Here is a 26,949-nt window from a genome sequence, read left to right as displayed (position 1 = left end):
CTGACAGGTAAAACGTGTATGTTATTTCCCCCTAGGGGTGGTTGACCTGACAGGTAAAACGTGTATGTTATTTCCCCCTAGGGGTAGTTGATCTGACAGGTAAAATGCCTCACTTGTTTTTATAAACTACTATGAAAAACATTATTAACAAACTTACTTCAAGTTTTACCATTTGAAGTGAAGTGGAGTGAAAGTGAAACTGAGTGAAATGAAAAGTCATTAGTAATGATGACTATCTCTTGCAGAATGTTCTCAATCGTGTTTGTCACCACAGGAGGTTGATGGCACCATAATTGGGGAGGATAGGCTCGTGGTAATGACATGAGCCGACTTAGTGGAATGGTATCAAATACAACAAACACATGATTTCCATGTGCTTGATACCATTCCATTTGCTCAGTTCCAGCCATTATTTGGAGCTGTCCTTCCCTCAGCAGCCTCCACTGTTTGTCAGTGTTCTTGGCCAGCTGCTTGGCAATGCATGAGTAATAAAAATACAATTGTGAATAATAATTAAATAATTAAATAATAGCTTTTCTGCTTTCATCAACTTGTCTTTTTCAGTTAGACTTAGGAGGTATTCTTTGAGACAACCTCTGATGGATTACAGCATTGCAGAATGTACTTTAGTAAATTCATCTGCACTTTAATCATAATGAAAAGATCTTTGAGAAATGTGTTGGTAAAACTAAAATGATGTATACATACATTTTTATTATTAATATAGTAAATATAATGCCCATGTTATTTTATCCATGAAAGACCCACACTCGTATTCCTCTGCGGTGGTTCAGGGAGGTGGCACCGCATTTGCTTCCTACGGTGAGGGACGCATCACAGTGGTCAGAGTGTGGGAGACCAACAACAACTACTATTACTACTACTACTACTACTACTACTACAACAGCAACGCCTACATCAGCGGGTGAGCAGACCCTGACCCATGAACAGACACCACTGACTCAGTCCAACTACACTACCCAACAGACACCACGGCTCAGTCCAACAACACTACCCAACAGACACCATGACTCAGTCCAACAACACTACCCAATTTCTCACTACTCACTCAGTCAAACTACACTACCCAACAGACACACTCTTTCTATATTTATTGTGAAAATCCTGCTCTGGTTCTGAGGTTCTAGCTGAGATACGGCTACAACTGGTCTCCTGTGTTTGGTTGCGAAGTTGGTGAAGAGCAGGAGATGGAGCCATCGTCCAGGTGTTTGGGAAGTACAACCCTCTAAAATACATCTACACCTTGGTGTTCAGCACCAACCGGGGGCTCCAAGCCGTTCCAAGTCTCCTTCAACTTCTACCCAACCCACATGGGAAATGAGCTGAGGCTGAAGCGGTCGCTTCAACGGGTGCCGGCATCACCTCCAATGGAGCCCACTGGGGATTGGTGGACTTGGAAGAGGCTGGAAACACCTCCAATGGAGCCCACTGGGGATTGGTGTACTTGGAAGAGGCTGGAAACACCTCCAATGGAGCCCACTGGGGATTGGTGTACTTGGAAGAGGCTGGAAACACCTCCAATGGAGCCCACTGGGGATTGGTGTACTTGGAAGAGGCTGGAAACAGCACCTTCTCTTAATTGGAGAAAAAAAAGTATGTCTTGCTCTTTGGGTTGGTTCCCCGGAAACAGATTAAGCCTAGTCCTGGACTAGTTCCTATTAATGGAGATTCTCCTTTGAGCATTTCCAAAATAAATATTATAGTTTGATTACATTTTAGGGTATCTGAGGAGTAAATAGAAACTAATTTTGACTTGTTGAAACAAAGTTTAGGGGTAGATTTTGGGATTCCTTTCTCTGCAAGTTGAATGAGTTGATTACTCAAATCGATGGAGCCAACAAGACAGACTTTTTGGGATATAAAGAAGGATTGTATCTAACAAAACGACACTACATGTTATAGCTGGGCCCCTTTGGATGACAAATCAGAGGAAGATTTTCAAAAATTAAGTGAATAGTTCATAGTTATGTGAATGTATTCAAGAATTGAAGCTTTCAGCTGATATAACACACTATATGTACATAAATGTTTAAAATCCATAATATTCATGATTATTTATTTGAATTGCGCGCCCTCCAGTTTCCCTGGAAGTTGTCCTGCTAGTGGGACACCGATCCTTTAGAAGTTTTTAATGAATTTGAATGTTTAGAATATTATTGAGTATTTTCTAAATATGCACACTTTTCTTTTTGAGGTTACGCCTTTGAAGGAGAAGAGTCACATACAGGTCACATGCATTATTGAAGGTTGTATTTACCACAACAAATGAAAAGATGAGTATGTATGAGTTTATCAGAATACATTTAATATACAGTACATACGTTCAGCTTGTTATCTTAGCGTTATACAGCAAACAAATGTTTTGTAAGGGAAGCTACCAACTGGGCAAAGACGTCAATTCAACGTCTATTCCACATTGGTTCAACATAATTTAATTGAAATTCCGCGGAAACAACGTTGATTCAACCAGTGTGTGCCCAATGGGTAGTTATTGAGATAAATTCATGTTCTTCCCCAACTAAAATAAAAAAGATAACTCAACTTACATACACAAAGGTAGTTAATATAGCAATTTAGATTTATATTGACCTTTATTTTTGATAAATTAGGTCCTACATTATATATTTGTATTAACGTGTTAATTGAACTATCAAATATTATGGATAGGTAGTCACAAGTGCCTCAGGGTATTTCACCTTGTCATCTGTAGACAAAAGTTTATTTTCTCACTTTGTAACTTCTACTGATATTTATCTGGTTAATCTGCAGAATATGAAATCATATTGTTTTCCTGTAGTAACATGAACAGGTTGCCAGTGATTTAATGAAGATGTGAGTATTGAAATAATGTAGACGGAAAATGTTGAATCTCGTCTGCACATCTAGAATTAAATTGAAATACATGTACTGAAACAAATATTCTACAATAAAATACAAGTATTTGAGCAAACCAATGAACTAAGCACCTTGTTAATGATCAGATCCACATGTCTTTTTCAGCATGTTAATGTTTGAAGGGAAGGAGTTCCTCTTGGTGTAATTAAATAACTGAAGACTGAACACATTCATACGATGTTGGTATTTTATTTTATTTGTTCGGTTGTTAGATTGTATCTTTTTTTTAATCCCTATTTCAGATCATTAATTTGTTACAAATTCAAAAGAACACAATTATTATTTCCTTATAACATTCCTTGATACTCCCTCCCAATGTAGCCTCGACCAATTAGAAAACAATGTCTGACTTCTCAATAGTGACTGACTAAAGGTGTTCTTTGTCATGCTCCTTCCATCTAGAACTGATGGAATGTTCAGCAGGTATAAATGCAGTTCTTAGAGGAATCAGTAGACTAGAAGGACCTGGCAGAGACAGAGAGACAAGAAGCTTTTACAGGTTTTCACACACATCTCAAGATAGCACTGTGGGTAACTACACAACTAACTAAATAGAAAATGTGCACTTGTTTTTAATGCATAATACTGGTGTGGGAAATGTTATGAAGGTAATACTCATTATTTCTTGGTACTTGGGCACAAACATTTTGGCCCTTTTGCCACTAAATTTAAATTCAATGATCTGACATTATTTTTAATGTGACAGTAGCTTAGCACTGCAAGAGTGATTGTAGTAAACAAGAGTAGGTTCAACTTTATAGAGCCGTTTACATTTCACATTCAAGAATGGTTTGCTGTTTGTTACGTCACAATTCAAAAGGTTATTTTCTTCTCCCTCCTAGGAAACACTGACCTGACAGGTAAAATGACTTATTTGTTTTGACAAACTACTATGAAAAACATTATTAACTACATTATTTCAAGTTTTACCATTTAAAGTGAAACGGAATGAGAGTGAAATTTACTGAAATTAAAGGTCTTAAGTGTTGATGCCTCACTTTTGCAGAATGTTCTTAATCCTGGTTGTCACAATGTTCTTGGCTGGCTGCTTGGCTTTGCGTGAGTTATAAAAATACAATTCTGAATTATAATGATAAAATAATAGCTTTTGTGCTTTTACCAACTTGTCTTTTCAGTTAGACTTAGGAGTTCTTCTTTGAGACATAAACTTATGGATGAAATCATTGCAGAATGTACTTTAGTTAATTCATCTGCACTTTATTCATAATGTAAATATCTTTCAGAAATGTGTTGGTAAAAATAAAATGATGTATATATAAAGATGTATTATTAATATAGTAAATATAGTAAACATATTGGCCATGTTATTTTAGCCATCAAAGACCCGTACTCGTATTCCTCTGCGGTGGGTCAGGGAGGTGGCACCCCATTTGCTTCCTACGGTGAGGGGCGCATTACGGGAGTCAGAGTGTGGGAGACCAACAACAACTACTACTACTACTACTACTACAACTACAACAGCAACAACTACATCAGCGGGTGAGCAGACTCTGACCCATGAACAGACACCACTGACTCAGTCCAACTACACTACCAAACAGACACCACTGACTCAGTCCAACTACACTACCCAACAAACACCACTGACTCAGTCCAACTACACTACCCAACAAACACCACTGACTCAGTCCAACTACACTACCCAACAAACACCACTGACTCAGTCCAACTACACTACCCAACAAACACCACTGACTCAGTCCAACTACACTACTCAACAAACACCACTGACTCAGTCCAACTACACTACCCAACAAACACCACTGACTCAGTCCAACTACACTACCCAACAAACACCACTGACTCAGTCCAACTACACTACTCAACAAACACCACTGACTCAGTCCAACTACACTACCCAACAAACACCACTGACTCAGTCCAACTACACTACCCAACAAACACCACTGACTCAGTCCAACTACACTACCCAACAAACACCACTGACTCAGTCCAACTACACTACCCAACAAACACCACTGACTCAGTCCAACGACACTACCCAACAAACACCACTGACTCAGTCCAACTACACTACCCAACAAACACCACTGACTCAGTCCAACTACACTACCCAACAAACACCACTGACTCAGTCCAACTACACTACCCAACAAACACCACTGACTCAGTCCAACTACACTACCCAACAAACACCACTGACTCAGTCCAACTACACTACCCAACAGACTTTCTTTCTTCCTTTCTTTCTTTGTTGTGTTTATTACATATTCAGTTTATGACCAAACAATATTGTTATCGTATCTAACCCAGAGTACAATGGAACATGTAATTCCTTGATATTCTCTGACGCTACCTGCTGTCTCGGTCTGAATGTGCCTTATCAAAACACAACCAACGTGAAAAGCTTCCTCTGTTTTAGGTTCCAGCTGAGATACGGCAACACCTGGTCTCCTGTGTTCGGTAACGAAGGGAGTGTAAAGCAGGTGATGGAGCTGTTTAATGATGAGGCCATCGTCGAGGTGTCTGGGAAGTACAACCCAGCAGACTACATCTGCTACCTGGTGTTAACCACCAACATGGGGCGCACTCTGTCAGCCGGCATGCCCAACCAAGTCTCCTTCAACTTCTACCCAACCAACATGGGCAATGAGCTGAGGATCCTCAGCGGTCGCTTCAACGGTGCTGGAATCACCTCCATCGGAGCCCACTGGGGATTGGTGGACATGGAAGGGGCTGGAAACAGTACTCTGGAAACAGCACTGGAAACAGTAACTCCTATTTATTAGGGGGAAAAATGCATTTTAGTCCAGGAGTAAACTTAATCTGGGTCCAGGAAACTGACCCTATATGTTGGACGGTTGCTTGACAGACGCTGACAGAACTGTTGTTATTTCACTATCTGTTTTTTATTTCACTGAATGAATTTGAATGTTTTGAGTACTTTGGAAGTACTTTTGAGGTGATTCCTCACTTGAAGCAGTAATAAAATATTTCTTAACATATTCAAAATTCATTTAGTTCAAATTCTCATGAAGCATCCATAAGATAGGAATATTCAAACAGTCCTGTCAGCTTGGGTCACAGACCACATGCGTTGTTATCACATTTTATCACAATAAAGGAAAGAATCATATGGGATTTAAAGGATTAATTATATATTTGATTAATGGAACAATCAAATATTATGGGGAGATAATAGTGTTTCAGGGAGTTTCACCTTCACTATTTTATACACGCTGCATTTGTTGTTTGTTGTTCCTTTTCTGCTACATCTGCTTATGGACATTTGAATAAAAAGCATATCTTTAATCATTATATTTCATTTTATTCCTTTTGATAAGACAATACATACAGTAGTGACCAGAAGCTACAATAAGCTTAACAAACCCTAGCTCAATGGTGTCAATAAGGAACTACATTTATAACAGCAACGCCTATCCAATAGTAATGAAGGGAAAAAATGGATAGTTACATATCGGGATATTATTTTCCACAATATATCATGTCGTATCGCATCAACAATATCAAACTATTATGTTTGTGTTAGTTGGCTGTCTCTGCACTAAAACTCTTATTTTCCTTCATAGACTGTTCTCCATTTTCATTTGAAATAGGAAGCACATATTTGGAGGAAATTTTACTTCCATTACTTTCTCATGATTTCTATTCTCTCTGCCACAGACATATAGTGAGCAATATGTTTGGAACATCGCATCACAATAAAATCACAGTATAGAACCACAATAAGTGTAGAATCATGAGAATCATAATACATATCATATCAACACCATATAATTGTGACAATATGGGGCTGCATAGTGTTTTAGTTAAAGCTACAGTCTGAGATTTGGGAAGCTGTTCAATGTTCAGCTGTATACCAAAACAAGTGGTGGGGAGGGACACCACTTTGTTACGAATCACAGACTGTGTGGATGGTCTAGATTAGACAGTTTGATAGATGGGGTTTATACAGTATATGGATGGTCTAGATTAGACAGTTTGATAGATGGGGTTTATACAGTATATGGATGGTCTAGATTAGACAGTTTGATAGATGGGGTTTATACAGTATATGGATGGTCTAGATTAGACAGTTTGATAGATGGGGTTTATACAGTATATGGATGGTCTAGATTAGACAGTTTGATAGATGGGGTTTATACAGTATATGGATGGTCTAGATTAGACAGTTTGATAGATGGGGCTTATACAGTATATGGATGGTCTAGATTAGACAGTTTGATAGATGGGGTTAATACAGTATATGGATGGTCTAGATTAGACAGTTTGATAGATGGGGTTTATACAGTATATGGATGGTCTAGATTAGACAGTTTGATAGATGGGGTTTATACAGTATATGGATGGTCTAGATTAGACAGTTTGATAGATGGGGCTTATACAGTATATGGATGGTCTAGATTAGACAGTTTGATAGATGGGGTTTATACAGTATATGGATGGTCTAGATTAGACAGTTTGATAGATGGGGCTTATACAGTATATGGATGGTCTAGATTAGACAGTTTGATAGATGGGGTTTATACAGTATATGGATGGTCTAGATTAGACAGTTTGATAGATGGGGTTTATACAGTATATGGATGGTCTAGATTAGACAGTTTGATAGATGGGGTTTATACAGTATATGGATGGTCTAGATTAGACAGTTTGATAGATGGGGTTTATACAGTATATGGATGGTCTAGATTAGACAGTTTGATAGATGGGGCTTATACAGTATATGGATGGTCTAGATGTGACAGTTTGATAGATGGGGTTTATACAGTATATGGATGGTCTAGATTAGACAGTTTGATAGATGGGGTTTATACCGTATAAGGATGGTCTAGATTAGACAGTTTGATAGATGGGGTTTATACAGTATATGGATGGTCTAGATTAGACAGTTTGATAGATGGGGCTTATACAGTATATGGATGGTCTAGATTAGACAGTTTGATAGATGGGGTTTATACAGTATATGGATGGTCTAGATTAGACAGTTTGATAGATGGGGTTTATACAGTATATGGATGGTCTAGATTAGACAGTTTGATAGATGGGGTTTATACAGTATATGGATGGTCTAGATTAGACAGTTTGATAGATGTGGTTTATACAGTATATGGATGGTCTAGATTAGACAGTTTGATAGATGGGGTTTATACAGTATATGGATGGTCTAGATTAGACAGTTTGATAGATGGGGTTTATACAGTATATGGATGGTCTAGATTAGACAGTTTGATAGATGTGGTTTATACAGTATATGGATGGTCTAGATTAGACAGTTTGATAGATGGGGTTTATACAGTATATGGATGGTCTAGATTAGACAGTTTGATAGATGGGGCTTATACAGTATATGGATGGTCTAGATTAGACAGTTTGATAGATGTGGTTTATACAGTATATGGATGGTCTAGATTAGACAGTTTGATAGATGGGGTTTATACAGTATATGGATGGTCTAGATTAGACAGTTTGAGAGATGTGGTTTATATAGTATATGGATGGTCTAGATTAGACAATTTGATAGATGTGGTTTATACAGTATATAGATGGTCTAGATTAGACAGTTTGAGAGATGTGGTTTATACAGTATATGGATGGTCTAGATTAGACAGTTTGATAGATGGGGTTTATACAGTATATGGATGGTCTAGATTAGACAGTTTGATAGATGGGGTTTATACAGTATATGGATGGTCTAGATTAGACAGTTTGATAGATGTGGTTTATACAGTATATGGATGGTCTAGATTAGACAGTTTGATAGATGGGGTTTATACAGTATATGGATGGTCTAGATTAGACAGTTTGATAGATGGGGTTTATACAGTATATGGATGGTCTAGATTAGACAGTTTGAGAGATGTGGTTTATACAGTATATGGATGGTCTAGATTAGACAGTTTGATAGATGGGGTTTATACAGTATATGGATGGTCTAGATTAGACAGTTTGATAGATGGGGTTTATACAGTATATGGATGGTCTAGATTAGAAAGTTTGAGAGATGTGGTTTATATAGTATATGGATGGTCTAGATTAGACAGTTTGATAGATGGGGTTTATACAGTATATGGATGGTCTAGATTAGACAGTTTGATAGATGGGGTTTATACAGTATATGGATGGTCTAGATTAGACAGTTTGAGAGATGTGGTTTATATAGTATATGGATGGTCTAGATTAGACAGTTTGAGAGATGTGGTTTATATAGTATATGGATGGTCTAGATTAGACAGTTTGAGAGATGTGGTTTATATAGTATATGGATGGTTCAACAGTCAAAGCTGCTTAACTAGTTTTGGTGAGATAGAATGAAAGTAGGAAAAAAAATGTATTGTCTTTGTTTTACAGAATAAGTCTGTGGTTCCTTGAAACATTGTCTTAGTCCCTGTAAATCCGAGCGAATTTGAGGAACAGACTTCGATTTAAATGGTGCAAAAATTATATGGATTTTTGCTATTTGCATTTAGTGTAATGTGGATGATACTGCAATGGGATGGTTGCAAATCTTAATGAAATTATATGTGATTTTTCTAAAATGTTAGCTTGACTACTGGTTCACTACTGTATATTCAGACCAGAATCACTAAATAGTCTGAGTATCCCCCTGTATTGCATCACAAAGCAAAACCCTGGCAGCATTTCAAATGATGTACAGTAGGTGTTTTAAACAAGTTTCCATACTATGTACACTGAACAACAACAAAAAAGGCAACATGTAAAGTGTTGGTCCCAGGTTTCACATTCCTCTAATTTGTTTTGTTTACATCGGTTAGTGAGCATTTCAACTTTGCCAAGACAGGTGTGGCATATCAAGAAGCTGATTAAACAGCATGATTGTTATACAGGTGCACCTTGTGCTGGGGACAATAAAAGGCCCCTCTAAAATGTGCAGTTGTGTCACACAACACAATGCCAAAGATGTCTCAAGTTTAGGGAGCATGCAATTGGCATGCTGACTGCAGGAATGTCCACCAGCGCTGTTGCCAGAGAAGATAATGTTAATTTCTCTACCATAACCGTCTCCAACACCATTTTAGTGAATTTGGCAGTACTTCCAACCAGCCTCATAACCGCAGACCACTTGTAACCACGCCAGCCCAGGACCTCCACATCTGGCTTCTTCTACTGAGGGATCGTCTGAGACCAGTCACCCAGAAAGTTGATGAATCTGTGGGTCTGCACAATCAAAGAATTTCTGCACAAACTGTCAGAAACTGTGTCAGGAAAGCCACCTCCAACATTGTTTTTAGATCATTTGACAGTACTTCCAATCGGCCTCACAACAACAGACCTAATGTATGGCGTCATGTGGGCGAGATTATGAACGTTGTGGACAGAGTGCCCCATGGTGGCGGTGGGGTTATGGTACGGGCAGGCATAAGTTATTGACAACGAACACAATTGCATTTTTATCGATGGCAATTTGAATGCACAGTGATACCGTGATGAGATCCTGAGGCCCATTGTTGTGCCATTCGTCCACTGCCTTCATCTCATGTTTCAGCATTATAACCCACTGCCCCATGTGGCAAGGATCTGTACACAATTCTTGGAAGCTGAAAATGTCCTAGTTCTTCCATGGCCTGCATACTCACCAGACATGTCCCCCATTGAGCATGTTTGGAATGCTCTGGACCAGGATGTACGAAAGCGTGTTGCAGTTCCCGCCAATATCCAGCAACTTCGCACAGCCATTGAAGAGGAGTGGGACAACATTCCACAGGCCACAATCAATGGCCTGATCAACTCTATGTGAAGGAGATGTGTCGCGCTGCTTGAGGCAAATGGTGGTCTCACCAGATACTGACTGGTTTTCTGATACCCACCCCTACTTTTTTAAAGGTACCTGTGACCAACAGATGCATATCTGTATTCCCAGTCATGTGAAATCCATTGATTAGGGCTCCCCCAAAAATTATTGACCTATTTCCTTATATGAACTGTAACTCTGTCAAATATTCTAAATTGTTGCATGCTGCATTTATATTTTTGTTCAGTATAGCAGACTCGTAGCTAGCTAAACAATGAACCATAATGACGTCACCAACCTGGCTCAATGTTAGCTAGCCAAGCAAATGGCTATGAGATACGAATAATAAGAGCATACACGTAATGTTAGCAAGCGAGCCTGCCAGCTAACATTAGTTAGCTAACAGTACACTGACTTGAAATGAAACTTCCTTTCTTACCCGTATACATGGACGCATCTCCTGTCAAGGATGCCATGATTGCCCTTAGTTCGAAAATGTAATCCGGAGACGTGTTTTCTCCATAGCTATCATACTCAAGTTTCAGAGAGTGGAGAGCAACACAAAAGCAGTTTTACTACGCGATACATAAAAAAAACTGCACTAGCCAGGATTACCAACACATACTGACCAGCATCAAATAGACAGAAGCTTGCTATATGGCAGACCAATTCAAACTCATCTCTCGGTATGTCCAGCCCACTCATTTTTCTCAGCGGCTAGCAAGAAGACTACTGTCTTTTTCTGTGGCTAAACCAACTAGGCTCATAATTTAACAATTGTATTCATATTTACAGATGGAATTGTTATTAAGGCACATGAAAGTTCACATGTTCGGGAAGGCATTTCTGCCAAAAAAACGCATGATAAAAAAAAGGTTTACGTTCAAACGCATGTCCTGTGAAGTAGTGACCTGCAACATAGGACAAGTTTCCTGAAACGGGTCACATATATGAATATATTATTCGTATATGATAATTCTTTTGAATAATCAAAAAGAGAATTAACTGTAATGTTCTTCATCAGCCCTGTTTCTTAGCCTTGTATTGTAGCACCATCTAGTGTGGGACAACATTACTGTCCAATCCATTTTAATATTGGAGTTAAAGCTTTGATCTCCAGCTTCAGAAAAACAGAATAGGTTATTAGCCTATGCAAAATGTGTATAAAATGCACATAAAATATACAGGTCGAACAGAATGCAAATCTGTATAAAAGTAATGGGATTCAGCAAATGACAAACTCTTCCCTTTATCAGAACTAATTGTGCCCCTATGATAAGGGTACAATTAGCCATGTGATACAAGGTATGATCAATATAAAATGTCTGATCTTCATAATGTGTTTAATTTGTTTAATCAACAAAGCTGTATTGATTCCCTCCATGAATTCTGATGGCAGTTATTGTGAGAAAGATGGTAAAAGCCACTGCCAAAGTGATTTCAATAAATTATTATATTGAACTTGGACACAAATATGTTCGTGCTGCAGTTAGGACATCACTCTCTGCAACTGGATCCTGAACTCCCTGAGGGGTAGAGCACAGGCTGTGAGGATTGGCAACAACACCTCCTCTACACTGACTCTTAACTCAGGGGCCCCCCAGGGGTGTCCTCAGTCCTCTGCTGTACCCCCTGTTCATCCATAACTGTGTGGCTTTGCACAACACCAACTCCCTCATGAACTTTGCTGACGACAGCACGGTTATAGGCCTGATAATCAACGACAACGAGTCAGCCTATACGGAGGAGGTAAGTGAACTGGTATTGTGGTGTCATGACAACAACCTCTCCCTCAAAGTCAGCAAAACAAAGGAGTTGATTGTTAAGTTCAGGAAGCAGAGGTGGGAACATGCCCCGATCCACATCAACCGGACTGCAGTAGAGAGAGTCACTAGTTTTAAGTTCCTCACCATCCACATCACTGAGGACATGTCATGGACCAACACCACCACCACTGTTGTAGGCGTTATCACAGTGTGCGTCGCTGCTCCTTCCATCTTCAATATCAAACTACCGCTTTTGGATCCTGGCCCTCTGAATTAAGAAAAACTCTAATCAATGGACAGTGGAAAACTCTAATCAATGGAAGGTGGAAAAAATAGCCATGGTCTATCATGAGTAGGCAACAAGACTTCTGCGGAACTCTGTGAATTTTAGAAAAAATGAGTTTTTGTTTATTTTTTATATTAATGTCTAGGACCTGTCTGAATGTTATTCTGTCGTCGTATAACAAAGCCTACTGTATGTAGGCAAAGTCACTGAGTTGAGAGTGGTTGCATAAAGAGGAACTTATTTTTGATGATAGGGAAATCGGCCTGCCAAAAAGTATTGCCTTTTCATGCCCGTTTGTAATGTTTTGCATAGGGTTCTTTTTTTCAGAGGACCCGAGCAGGAGTAATCTACAGCCAAAGACTGAAGAGAGACCAAGCCAGTAGAATGCTGATTGTAGTTTTGAAACTGAGGTAAAAGTTCAGTAACTGCAATCGGCTGTGTGATTTCAGATGCAATAATTGCTGCATACTGCAGATATACTGAAGTTATACTGCACTCTGACTGCAATATTTTTTCACAAGGGAAATGAGAACTGGTGGAGTCTCACTTCTAAAGGAGTGCATAATGCAGGTTAGCTGTGGATTATTAATTTACTAAACCGTAGTCGCACCCTTGCTCAAACAGATACTGTACAGTGTGCCTTCTGGTCAAACAGAACAGTGTGTGTTCAGTTAAACACTTTCTAGTTCAGTTAACCACAGTCAAGACCTGCTGGGGCTTGTCCAATAAGGACCATAGTCCTGGCCTAATGTACCTTCGCTAAACCAGACAGTTGTTGATGTAGTTTTCAATCATTGATTAGTTACTACTCTCTCCAGTTAGAAACTCGATATTCATCACCATGTCCTCAGTGTGACAATAATAAATGTGTTCTGTGGTGGTGTCGAATCTGAACCAGCAGATGGCAGCATATAGACAGACAAAGATCATGGGGAGAGGCAAAGGAAAATGTGAAAACAGCTGAAGGCTTAACTACAACTTTTATATAGTCTTAAGAACCAACATACCTGGCGATGTAATTACATCAAAACAGAATATTATACACGTGTTAATACTGCTAAGAAATGTAAGTATGGACACTTAAGTTCACCCTGTAACAAACTGAAGGGGAGGGCCAGGGACAGGTTGAGCGAGCAGTGGGGAGAGGCATTGTGTGTTAATACAAGGCTCCTATCTGGGAACCCTCCTCATCATGAATAAATAAATGCAAAACAGGACTTAATCAATTAATTCATAAGTGACTTGTGTTTGACTGTCCTACATCTTGTGACATTGTCATTAAGAATATTCGTTGTGCTATTTTTTTGTTTTAAGTCCACTATACATTCAAATGGTATGGAGGCCAAAATATCACTGGGACACTCCATAGTAATCTTCATCAAAAGCACATCCACTTTGTTGTATGCATTGTTTATTTATGATTATATAATGGGTGGGTCTAATTCTGAATGCTGATTGGTTAAAACCTCATTCCAGCCTTAAAACCCCATTAAAGCCGGTGTCTATTCCACAAGTTACCACCGGCTAAATCTATAACGTTAAAATGCCTATTTACTCTGTTCCATTTGCCTGCGCAATCCACTGTCTCATCAGCCCAGCCAGGCAATTTATAAGCTGCACCATCGAGAGCACTGGTTGCATCACTGCCTGGTATGGCAACTGCTCGGCCTCTGACCGCAAGGCACTGCAGAAGGTATTGCTTACGGCCCAGTACATCACTGGGGCCAAGCTTCCTGCCAACCAGGACCTCTATACCAGGCGGTGTCAGAGGAAGGCCCTAAAAATTGTCAAGTAAGTAAGCATTTCACTGTTGTGTTCGACGCATGTGATAAAAACAATTTGATTTGATTTGATATTGGCACGGGCCAATATATCCTCCAAATAAGGCTCCTCTGGCATTATCACTTAACTAAATAAAGGTGACAACGTTAATAATGCATTTTATTTTTGGCACACATTCAATTGCCAATTGCCATCAGGCCTATCTTTTCATAGAGGTGGGATAGGAACATACAGTCCATCTATCTGTCCTCAGACAAACAGCAACATGAGATTCCCTGATTCAATTGAGGAGTGAACACATTCTCTTTTAACATTTTTAATGGTGGTTTCTACACAATTAGCAGGAAGAGTAATGTTACCAGTCAGTGTGGTAGGGAAAACAAATAATGGACCATCAATTATTTATTTGTCTGCAATCCAATGCTTCATCAAGGCATATTACCCCCATTCCCTTAAATTACTGATATTACCCCATTCCCTTAAATTACTGATATTCCTCCATTTCCCTTAAATTACTGATATTACCCCATTTCCCTTAAATTACTGATATTTCCCTGTAATTTGCTTGAAGAAAAGAGGCAGGAAAAGAGGCCGCAGATCGGGCTGCCCTGCTGAGAATCCATAGGCGAGTGATAAAACTCCCATGGCCATCCGTTCTTCTTGCTAACGTGCAATCATTGGAAAATACAATTGATGACCTATGATTAAGATTATCTTACCAACGGGACATTAAAAACTGTAATATCATATATGTATGTAACATACAGTATATCAATATGTTTCACCGAAACATGGCTAAATGATGATACGGATAATATGGAGCTGGAGGGATTTTCCATGCACCGGCAGAACAGAGAAGCTGTTCTTATGATACCTTATGATAAGCTGTAGACCACACTATCTACCAAGAGAGTTCTCATCTATATTATTTGTAGCCGTCTATATACCACCACAGAACAAAGCTGGCACTAAGACAGCTCTCAACCAACTCTATAAGGCCATAAGTAAAGAAGAAAATGCTCACCCAGAAGCGGCGCTCCTAGTGTTCTGGGACTTTAATGCAGGCAAACTTATAGGTGGTAAGAGTAGGCAATAATATGTCTGCCACGCTGATCCTTAACACTGGGGCCCCTCAGGGGTGTGTACTTAGTCCCCTCCTGTACTCCCTGTTCACCCACGACTGTGTGGCAAAACATGACTCCAACACCATCATTAAGTTTGCTGAGGACACAACAGTGGTAAACCTGATCACCGACTGTCAATGTGGGGGGACTGTCAATGTGTTGTCCCGGCCCTACCTGTAGATGCACTACACCCCAACCAAAGCATCTTGTCTGCTCAATGTGGGGGGACTGTCAATGTGTTGTCCCGGCCCTACCTGTAGATGCACTACACCCCAACCAAAGCATCTTGTCTGCTCAATGTGGGGGGACTGTCAATGTGTTGACACCTACCTGTAGATGCACTACACCCCAACCAAAGCATCTTGTCTGCTCAATGTGGGGGGACTGTCAATGTGTTGTCCCGGCCCTACCTGTAGATGCACTACACCCCAACCAAAGCATCTTGTCTGCTCAATGTGGGGGGACTGTCAATGTGTTGTCACCTACCTGCAGATGCACTACACCCCAACCAAAGCATCTTGTCTGCTCAATGTGGGGGGACTGTCAATGTGTTGTCCCGGCCCTACCTGTAGATGCACTACACCCCAACCAAAGCATCTTGTCTGCTCAATGTGGGGGGACTGTCAATGTGTTGTCCCGGCCCTACCTGTAGATGCACTACACCCCAACCAAAGCATCTTGTCTGCTCAATGTGGGGGGACTGTCAATGTGTTGTCCCGGCCCTACCTGTAGATGCACTACACCCCAACCAAAGCATCTTGTCTGCTCAATGTGTTGTCCCGGCCCTACCTGTAGATGCACTACACCCCAACCAAAGCATCTTGTCTGCTCAATGTGGGGGGACTGTCAATGTGTTGTCCCGGCCCTACCTGTAGATGCACTACACCCCAACCAAAGCATCTTGTCTGCTCAATGTGGGGGGACTGTCAATGTGTTGTCCCGGCCCTACCTGTAGATGCACTACACCCCAACCAAAGCATCTTGTCTGCTCAATGTGGGGGGACTGTCAATGTGTTGTCCCGGCCCTACCTGTAGATGCACTACACCCCAACCAAAGCATCTTGTCTGCTCAATGTGTATATTGATGTTTTTATATTGTTGTGATTGGTGTTTTATGTTGTCAATGTGTCTTTGTATAAAATGTTATGTGCTGCTATTTTGGCCAAGTCTTTCTCTTAATAATTAATAATAATATCTTTTTAAAATTCCTATCAGTGGTGTGCATTCATGGATGCCAAGGGCAACCAGGCTCCCCCCAAAAAAAATCCAAGAAAGAAAGATAGAAAATAATGAATCTTTTGTCTGTCTGTGTTCCCTAATTTTGATAGTTTTGCTGATAGTGTATCATCATCAAGCCTAAAAACTATTTTCTTTGAAGGGAAGACGTGGTGCTTTTGAAATACTTTAATTTGTCTCTTTCATTATTCTCTTTTCATTTGTCTCTGTTGTGTATTGTTCTTGTATGGGTAAGGTATTCCTTTGCAATCTGTTAACATGTTGTGAATCAGTCTACTGCTCTCTTAGTCTGCACAGTGGGTAGAGAAGCCTGATGGTCTAGACTGGATACACTTCAGAACACTTGTTGTTCTTTTCTTCCTTGTACAACTTTGAAACACCATTTAGATCATGTTACGCATATTATTGGTCTATAAAGTGGATTGGGGTTAAAAGTTTTGCATGACAGAGTTTTTAGCATATCCTCATTCCTGTGTGTGTGTGTGTATGTGTGTGTGTGTGTGTGTGTGTGTGTGTGTGTGTGTAGTGTACTGTGTTTTAAATCATTATTTTTAAGGCAAGGTTTCTAAGTGTGTCTCATCACATTTTACTATTTAATAGAGATAAATAATGTATGTCTTATTCCCTTCCTAGATTTTGACCAATATGCAGCACCTATTGGGGCCTTTGTTGAACTTTGTGTCTGAGACAAAAGTACTGTTTTTTTTGGTCCGATCTAAATATTACCCCCTAAAAGCAATACCAATCATTCTTCTGCTCCATAAAGTAGTCAAACAGGCTCAACACTCTAGTGAGAACATGAACTTAGGTGATACTTTCTGGATCTGGGTTGGACTTTCCTATTGTTATGATGGTAAAGCTCAGTGACAGACAGATATATCTCCATTCCATTCTATTCAGCAGGCAGGCAGGTTGTGGGAAACTGTTCTAATTGTCACGGCCGTCTTCCTGGAAGGAATAAGTGGACCAAAGCGCAGCGTGGTGAGCGTACATGACTTTATTTCTAATGTCGCCAACAAAACAATAAACAATACACAACGACCGTGAAGCTTAAGAGGGCTATAGTGCCACTAACAAAGTCAACTACCCACAAATACAACAGGGAAAGAAGGCTGCCTAAGTATGATTCCCATTCAGAGACAACGAGAGACAGCTGCCCCTGATTGAGAACCATACCCGGCCAAAACATAGAAGCACAAAAACCTAGAAAACAAATCACACCCAAAATAGAGACATAAAAAGGCTCTCTCAGGTCAGGGCGTGACAGTAAAACCCCCCGCAAAGGTGTGGACTCCGGCCGCAAAACCTGAACCTATAGGGTAGTGTCCGGGTGGGCATCTATCCGTGGTGGTGGCTCTATTTAGGACGTAGACCCCGCTCCCCCTCTGGCTCACCCCACTTTGGTGGCGCCTCTGGTGTGGGGACCCTCGCCGCCGACCCCAGACTGGGGACCCTCTCTGCGGGCCCCGAACTGGGCACCCTCGTTGCGGGCCCTGGACTGGGCACCCTCGTTGCGGGCCCCAGACTGGGCACCCTCGTTGCAGGCCCCGGACTGGGCACCCTCGCTGCGGGCCCCGGACTGGGCACCCTCGCTGCGGGCCCCGGACTGGGCACCCTCGCTGCGTGCCCCGGACTGGCCCGTGGAGCAGGCACCAGACTCACCAGGCTGGGGAGACCTACTGGAGGCCTGGTCCGTGGAGGAGGCACGGGATGAACCAGGCTGGGGAGAACTACTGGAGGCCTGGTCCTTGGAGATGGCACAGGATGAACCAGGCTGGGGAGACCTACTGGAGGCCTGGTCCGTGGAGGAGGCACAGGATGAACCAGGCTGGGGAGACCTACTGGAGGCCTGGTCCGTGGAGGAGGCACAGGATGAACCAGGCTGTGGAGACCTACTGGAGGCCTGGTCCTTGGAGGAGGCACAGGATGAACCGGGCTGTGTGGGAGCACTGGAGATCTGGTACGTAGCCTTGGCACCACTCCTCCAGGCTGAATGCCCACTCTAGCCCGGCACCTCCAGAGCGCAGGCACAGGTCGAACTGGGCTGTGGGGGAGCACTGGAGCTCTGGTGCTTGGCACTTGCACCGCTCCTCTTGGCTGCATGCCCACTTTAGCCCGGCACGTGCGGGGAGCTGGAACAGGCTGCACTGGGTTCTCCTTGCGAACTGGGGAAACCGTGCGTAGAGCCGGCGCAGGACTCACCGGGCTGTGGAGGCGCACTGGAGGTCTGGAGCGCCGAGCTGGCACAAGACGTGCAGGGCTGGGGAGGCACACAGGAGGCCTGGTGCGTGTGGCTGGCACAGCCTTCACCAGACGGCTAGCACGCACCTCAGGATGAGTATGGAGAGCTGACTCAGGTGACATCAAACCGTGCATGGTGCCTCATGCACCAACACAGCAGCTCTCTCATAGCTCTCTCCTCCAATCTCCCCATCAGCTCTCTCAGGTCAGGGCGTGACAAGTATCTGTTTCTCTAGCCAGATAGGAGAGAGATATATCTCCACACACAGGTGTGTTTTAGAGTTATGAAACATTCACATGAAATGTTAGAGATAGCAGAAAGTGCTGCCATCTGTCAGTTAACCATCAGTCAATAACAGTGTATGATTGTTTCTGTCTGCCTCTCCTACACCTGTCTTTAGAAGAAGACATGCATGACATCTAGGGTTGCAAAGGATCAGAAACTTTCCAGAAAATTGTCCATGGGAAGTTAAGCCTGGGAATTTGGGGAATTTTGCTTAAATTCATCAAAAAGGTGAGCTTACAACAGTGAACGTTTTTGTGGGGCACACATAAGGCAATTCTAGGTCTTCTGGCATATTTTGGTTAAACTATCCCAAATTCAATGGAATTACAACCCTCTGCATGTGCAGTGCACTCTTCCATCACATGTACAGCTGATTTTCAAAATCTTGCACACTAATGAGATGCTATTGAGCCCACACTACTAAACTGTCTGAGCCAAGGACTACATGCCTTCTGGTCAATTTTGATTACAATACTGGGTGGGGTGAATATATCGTTTATGACACATGATTTTTTGTTAACTAGTAAGTTGTGAGTTGACTCACAAGACTAAAGGTGACTATTTTATTTTTCATATTCTAACATTACACTATTGTAAGCAGCATGAGTCCATGGCCCCATCCTGTCTGGTGTCAACGGTACAGGCTGGTGGCGGTGGAGAACCGCTGTCCAATCTGCAGCAACTGCGTGATACCATTGCGTCAGCATGGACCAACATCCCTGTGGAATGACTCCGACTTGTAGAATCCATGCCCCAAAGAAGTCAGGCTGTGTTGGAGGCAAAGGGGGGATCCAGCCCGGAACTAGATGGGGGTGCCTAATAAACTGGCCGATGAGTTAATAATATGCATAATGGTGTGCATTGATGCTTTTTCTTGTTATGACAACATATCTCTCCTATATTGGAATGCAGAATATATATTTTAACACATGAACTTGTTTCACTTTCTTTTCCAGAGTAAAGCATCCAGTGACAGCATGCAGTTGGCCACATTATGAGCTCAATTAGCTAACAGAGCTGATTGATCAAACCTATCAACACACAGCTATTCTCCATAAAACAATGCACCATAGTCTCATTAGAAGAGGACTCTCCAACCCTGTTCCTAGAGAACTACCATCCTGTAGCTTTTCATTCCAACCCTAATCTAGCACACCTGATTCTAATCATTCACCGGTTTATAAGATAAATCAGGTTAGTTACAACTGGGGTTGGAGTGAAAACCTACAGGAAGGTAGCTCTCCAGGACCAGTGTTTGAGTGAAAACCTACAGGAGGGTAGCTCTCCAGGAACAGGGTTGGAGTGAAAACCTACAGGAGTGTAGCTCTCCAGGAACAGGGATGGAGAGTATTGGTGTAAACCTACAGTACAGGAGGGTTGCTCACCTGGAAAAGGGTTGTAGAGTCCTGGTATGAACCTACAGGAGGGTAGCTCTCCAGGAACAGATGTGGAGTGAAAACCTACAGGAGGGTAGCACTCCAGGAACAGTGTTGGAGTGAAAACCTACAGGAGGGTAGCTCTCCAGGAACCGGGATGGCGCGAAAAACTACAGGAGGGTTGCCTTCCAGGAACAGGGTTGGAGAGCCCTGCATTAGAATATGTAAAACATAGTGACATTTGAACATTGTAGTATCACAAAGCACTTACGGGAGTATATCACTTATAATGATGATAGTCAGACATTATAACATGTTTGTATTGTCTTCACAGACCAAAGCCAGTACAACTCCTAATTGGCTGCTATTGGCCAGGAGAGAAGAAACCCTTACTGGTCTGAGGGACAGGAGTACTACAATACTCATACATTATGTGATGGCTGGTTTCATAAAGGTGTTATGAATCCCTGTGTTGTCCCGGGCCTACCTGTAGATGCACCATACCCCTCCAAACATTGTATCTGCTCAATGTGTATATTGATGTTTTTATGTTGTTGTGGTTGGTGTCTTTATGTTGTCAACGTGTCTTTATATGAAACGTTATGTGCTGCTATTTTGGCCAGGTCTCTCGTGATTTCTTTTTCATCTTGATAAGAATAAATTGGTCAAATTAAGGTCAATACATTTACACATAGACAATATATTTCAAATTCATCTGATTTTGGTACATTTTTGTATAATTTCTCTCCTCCAATCTCCCCATCAGCTCTCTCAGGTCAGGGCGTGACAAGTATCTGTTTCTCTAGCCAGATAGGAGAGAGATATATCTCCACACACAGGTGTGTTTTAGAGTTATGAAACATTCACATGAAATGTTAGAGATAGCAGAAAGTGCTGCCATCTGTCAGTTAACCATCAGTCAATAACAGTGTATGATTGTTTCTGTCTGCCTCTCCTACACCTGTCTTTAGAAGAAGACATGCATGACATCTAGGGTTGCAAAGGATCAGAAACTTTCCGGTAAATTTCCGTACATTTTCAGAAAATTGTCCATGGGAAGTTAAGCCTGGGAATTTGGGGAATTTTGCTTAAATTCATCAAAAAAGTTGAGCTTACAACAGTGAACGTTTTTGTGGGGCACACATAAGGCAATTCTAGGTCTTCTGGCATATTTTGGTTAAACTATCCCAAATTCAATGGAATTACAACCCTCTGCTGGCACAGTGCATTCTTCCATCACATGTACAGCTGATTTTCAAAATCTTGCACACTAATGAGATGCTATTGAGCCCACACTACTAAACTGTCTGAGCCAAGGACTACATGCCTTCTGGTACATTTTGATTACAATACTGGGTGGGGTGAATATATCGTTTATGACACATGATTTTTTGCTAACTAGTAAATAGTTGCCTACAGCAAAGTGTGTTTAAAGAATTTACCATGTGGGTTTTATCTTGCTTGAGCCTGCTAACTGACTGTTAATTCACCTGTTTCCAGACATGTTTTATTTTATCTTGCAAAGCAGTTGTTTAATCTAACTGCTTAACTATTTATCTGTACATTGAATGGTATTTGTTGTTTTTTTACTCATTTTTTCCTATTCTTTACAGTTAAATGCCACGGGCACTATCTGATGTATGGAGACATTCACTGCAGTTAATGTAGAAGGAAAAGCTGTGTACATTTGCAAATACTGTGCCAAATCATATGTGAAAAATGCAACAAAAATGCAGAATCATCTGGCCAAGTGCATAAAGTTCCCTCAGCGCTCACAACAAGCAACCTCTGACAAAAGTCCCTCTACTTCTATTCGAGGTGAAAATGATGAATCAGACACCTTATCGATAGCAACAGCTCATGGTCCTCCTTGGAATCAGAAGTTTTTTTGACTCAATGGAGGAACGTAGTCATAGAAATGCTGAAGAATGTCTTGCTCGAGCTATGTTTGCAACTGGTTCATCTCTGATACTCACATGCAATGTGTATTGGAAGAGGCATTTCTGAATGTTCTTCACCCAGCATACACCCCTCCAACCAGACATGCTGTATCTACTAATTTGCTGGATGCAGAGTTCAACAGAGTTCAAGTGAAGGTCAAGCAAATCATAGAGAAAGCAGACTATTGCAATCAGCTCTGATGGGTGGTCGAATGTTTGTGGGCAAGGAATAATTAACAACATCGTCTCCACCCCTCAACCAGTATTCTACAAGAGCACAGACACAAGGGACAATAGACACACCGGTCTCTACGTTGCAGATGAGCTGAAAGCAGTCATCAATGACCTTGGACCACAAAAGGTATTTGCAGTAGAGATAGAAAATTCTGCGAACATGAAGGCTGCTTGGTCTAAAGTGGAGGAGTCCTACCCTCACATCACACCCATTGGCTGTGGTGCTCATGCATTGAATCTGCTCCTCAAGGACATCATGGAACTGAAAACAATGGATACACTCTACAAGAGAGCCAAGGAATTGGTTAGGTAAGTGAAGCGTCATCAAGTTATAGCAGCAATATACCTCACTAAGCAAAATGAGAAGAATAAGAGCACCACATAGAAGCTGCCCAGCAACATACATTGGGGTGGTGTTGTCATCATGTTTGACAGTCTCCTGGAGGGGAAGGAGTCTCAAGAAATTGCCATATCACAGTCTACCGATATGGACAGCCCCATCAAGAGGATCCTCCTGGATTATGTATTTTGTGAGAGAGGTTGATTACATACAAGCAGCGTGAATCTCCTGAAACCTATAGCAGTAGCAATTGCACGGATTGAGGGAGACAATGCCATCCTGTCTGATGTTCAGACTCTGCTTGCAGATGTAAGAGAAGACATCTGTTCTGTCCTGCCCACTTCACTGTTGCTCCAAGCAGAGGAAACTACAGTTCTGAAATACATCAAAAAGCATGAAGACTTCTGCATGAAGCCCATACACTCTGCAGTGTACATGTTGGACCCCAAGTATGCTGGCAAGAGCATCCTGTCTTGTACAGAGGTCAACAAGACCTATGATGTCATCACTACCGTGTCTCGCCACCTTGACCTGGATGAGGGCAAAGTTCTTGACAGTCTGATGAAGTGCAAGGGCTTTGGGATGGAGATGCAATATGGCAGTCGCGCCAAAATATCTCATCACCCACCTGGTGGAAGGGACATTAGGATCTCAGGCTTTTTCCCCTGTTGCCTCCATCCTCCTCCAAATCCCACCAACATCAGCCACCTCAGAGTGCAATTGGTCCTTGTTTGGGAACACACACACCAAAGCACACAACAGGCTGACTAATACAAGGGTTGAAAAATTGGTGGCCATCCGGGCAAATTTTAGGATTTTTGAGCCTGACAACGAGCCATCCCCAACAAGGTTGGAAAGTGACAGTGAAGATGAGGCCTCAGAGTCTGATGTTGAAGAGGTGGACATTGAGGAGGTCCAGAGAGAAGACATGGAAGCCTGAGAGGAAGACAACCAAAGCTTTAGTTTCTAGACTATCATTTTACAGATGTATGTTGAAAACCTTTTTGGGAGATGCGATGGATCATTGGGGATCATTAGATATTCCCTTTCTTTTGTTGTTCAGTGAAATCATCCCATGTGAAGAGTCAACTAATTTAATTAAAGTTCAATTGGTAACTAAATAGTTTTTTTATTTCTATTGGAAAGATTTAATAATGATGTCTACTTATGATGAGGTAAAAGGTATTATTATGTTTCTGTCTCCATATGATATGGTAAATATATCCAATGCATATTACATTGCATATATTTCTGTTAATTCCTATATATTCCCACAGAGTTTCCACCTCTGAATATTCCCAGAAATGTGCAACCCTAGTGACATCATTTGCTCATCAGGAAATGCTTGAGGAATTAATGGCAGTTCCTGGTACATGTGTTTTTATAGCCACCAGCTAGGTGAAGTTGAAAGACTTATAATCATCTGTCTTCTTCTTTGAATGATGGCTAGATAATGTGTTGTCAGATGCTGAATGTCATGTTTTTCTTGAGACTGAGTTTGGCTTAGATGATCCTGCCAAAAGATGTCAAACCAGTAAATGGTTCATGTAAGACAGTTAAAAATATTGTTTTGGGAATCTTGTAGGTACTGTACATCTACAGATAGGAGGGTTTACGAGACAGGGTGCAATAGTACGTAGGATTACTTTAAGAATATACATACGTGGAGGTATAATCATAACTCATTCTCATCTCAAATGGAAGAGCAGCTACAGACTCATCATCAGAGTTGACTCACAAGACTAAGGTGACTATTTTATTTTTCATATTCTAACATTACACTATCGTAAGCAGCATGAGTCCATGGACCCATCCTGTCTGGTGTCAACGGTACAGGCTGGTGGCGGTGGAGAACCGCTGTCCAATCTGCAGCAACTGTGTGATGCCATTGCGTCAGCATGGACCAACATCCCCGTGGAATGTCTCCGACTTGTAGAATCCATGCCCCAAAGAAGTCAGGCTGTTGTGGGGCAAAGGGGGATCCAGCCCGGAACTAGATGGAGGTGCCTAATAAACTGGCCGATGAGTTAATAATATGCATAATGGTGTGCATTGATGCTTTTTCTTGTTATGACAACATATCTCTCCTATATTGGAATGCAGAATATATATTTTAACACATTAACTTGTTTCACTTTCTTTTCCAGAGTAAAGCATCCAGTGACAGCATGCAGTTGGCCACATTATGAGCTCAATTAGCTAACAGAGCTGATTCATCAAACCTATCAACACACAGCTATTCTCCATAAAACAATGCACCATTGTCTCATTAGAAGAGGACTCTCCAACCCTGTTCCTAGAGAATTAGCATCCTGTAGCTTTTCCAGCCAACCCTAATCTAGCACACCTGATTCTAATCATTCACCGGTTTATAAGATAAATCAGGTTAGTTACAACTGGGGTTGGATTGAAAACCTACAGGAGGTTAGCTCTCCACATACAGGGATGGAATGAAAACCTACAGGAAGGTAGCTCTCCAGGAACAGGGTTGGAGTGAAAACCTGCAGGAGTGTAGCTCTCCAGGGACAGAGTTGGATTGAAAACCTACAGGAGGGTCGCTCTCCAGGAACAGAGTTGGAGTGAAAACCTACAGGAGGGTAGCTCTCCATGAACAGGGGTGGAGTGAAAACCTACAGGAGGGTAGCTCTCCAGGAACATTGTTGGAGTGAAAACCTACAGAAGGGTAGCTCTCCATGAACAGGGTTGGAGTGAAAACCTACAGGAGTGTAGCTCTCCAGGAACGGGGATGGATAGTATTGGTGTAAACCTACAGTACAGGAGGGTTGCTCACCTGGAAAAGGGTTGTAGAGTCCTGGTATGAACCTATAGGAGGGTAGCTCTCCAGGAACAGATGTGGAGTGAAAACCTACAGGAGGGTAGCACTCCAGGAACAGTGTTGGAGTGAAAACCTACAGGAGGGCAGCTCTCCAGGAACCGGGATGGCGCGAAAACCTACAGGAGGGTAGCTCTCCAGGAACAGGGTTGGAGAGCCCTGCATTAGAATATGTAAAACATAGTGACATTTGAACATTGTAGTATCACAAAGCACTTACGGGAGTATATCACTTATAATGATGATAGTAAGAAATAATGACATGTTTGTATTGTCTTCACAGACCAAAGCCAGTACAACTCCTAATTGGCTGCTATTGGCCAGGAGAGAAGAAACCCTTACTGGTCTGAGGGACAGGAGTACTACAATACTCATACATTATGTGATGGCTGGTTTCATAAAGGTGTTATGAATCCCTGTGTTGTCCCGGGCCTACCTGTAGATGCACCATACCCCTCCAAACATTGTATCTGCTCAATGTGTATATTGATGTTTTTATGTTGTTGTGGTTGGTGTCTTTATGTTGTCAACGTGTCTTTATATGAAACGTTATGTGCTGCTATTTTGGCCAGGTCTCTCGTGATTTCTTTTTCATCTTGATAAGAATAAATTGGTCAAATTAAGGTCAATACATTTACACATAGACAATATATTTCAAATTCATCTGATTTTGGTACATTTTTGTATAATTTGATCAAATAATTGTTAAAAAAATGTGGGGATACCAAAATGGGTCCTACAATTCTAAATCAAATAGCTAAATGATCCATAGTATGACCATTTTAAAACAATTCCATATGTCAGTTTACACCCCCCACCCATTGTTTTAGACT

General features: G+C 41.5%; 1 protein-coding gene and 2 pseudogenes across 3 annotated transcripts; all 3 read left to right on the top strand.

Moving 5' to 3' along the window:
- Positions 1 to 246: 246 nt before the first annotated feature.
- On the top strand, positions 247 to 1,610 carry LOC116359250 (uncharacterized; annotated as a pseudogene).
- A 1,717-nt stretch (positions 1,611 to 3,327) lies between these two features.
- Positions 3,328 to 6,216, top strand: LOC116359322 (zymogen granule membrane protein 16). Of its 3 annotated transcripts, none has more exons than XM_031812200.1 (5): positions 3,328 to 3,443; positions 3,759 to 3,776; positions 3,923 to 3,975; positions 4,251 to 4,416; positions 5,321 to 6,216. In XM_031812200.1, the coding sequence occupies exons 3-5, from the start codon at positions 3,924 to 3,926 to the stop codon at positions 5,685 to 5,687; spliced, it is 585 nt and encodes a 194-aa protein (XP_031668060.1). In that variant the 5' UTR covers positions 3,328 to 3,443; positions 3,759 to 3,776; position 3,923; the 3' UTR covers positions 5,688 to 6,216. The 3 variants fall into 3 exon arrangements, with proteins under 3 accessions (XP_031668060.1, XP_031668061.1, XP_031668062.1); XM_031812201.1 differs by having other exon boundaries at positions 3,333 to 3,447; XM_031812202.1 differs by lacking the exons at positions 3,328 to 3,443; positions 3,759 to 3,776 and having other exon boundaries at positions 3,917 to 3,975.
- Positions 6,217 to 23,691: 17,475 nt separating this feature from the next.
- LOC116359249 (uncharacterized) overlaps positions 23,692 to 26,949 on the top strand; it is a 35,492-nt pseudogene continuing 32,234 nt past the window's right edge.

The sequence above is a fragment of the Oncorhynchus kisutch genome, unplaced genomic scaffold, assembly GCF_002021735.2.
Source record: "Oncorhynchus kisutch isolate 150728-3 unplaced genomic scaffold, Okis_V2 Okis02a-Okis13b_hom, whole genome shotgun sequence".
Lineage (NCBI taxonomy): Eukaryota > Metazoa > Chordata > Actinopteri > Salmoniformes > Salmonidae > Oncorhynchus > Oncorhynchus kisutch.
The sequence above is the reverse complement of the archived record's forward strand: the minus strand, read 5'-3'. Positions and strand labels throughout refer to the sequence as shown.

Bases quoted from the DNA above. Each gene is read 5' to 3' on its own strand.
- LOC116359322 (XM_031812200.1), top strand. From the start codon at position 3,924: ATGTTCTTAATCCTGGTTGTCACAATGTTCTTGGCTGGCTGCTTGGCT. The intron at 3,976-4,250 runs GTGAGTTATAAA...ATGTTATTTTAG, and splicing joins GGCTGGCTGCTTGGCTTTGC to CCATCAAAGACCCGTACTCG. The intron at 4,417-5,320 runs GTGAGCAGACTC...CCTCTGTTTTAG, and splicing joins AGCAACAACTACATCAGCGG to GTTCCAGCTGAGATACGGCA.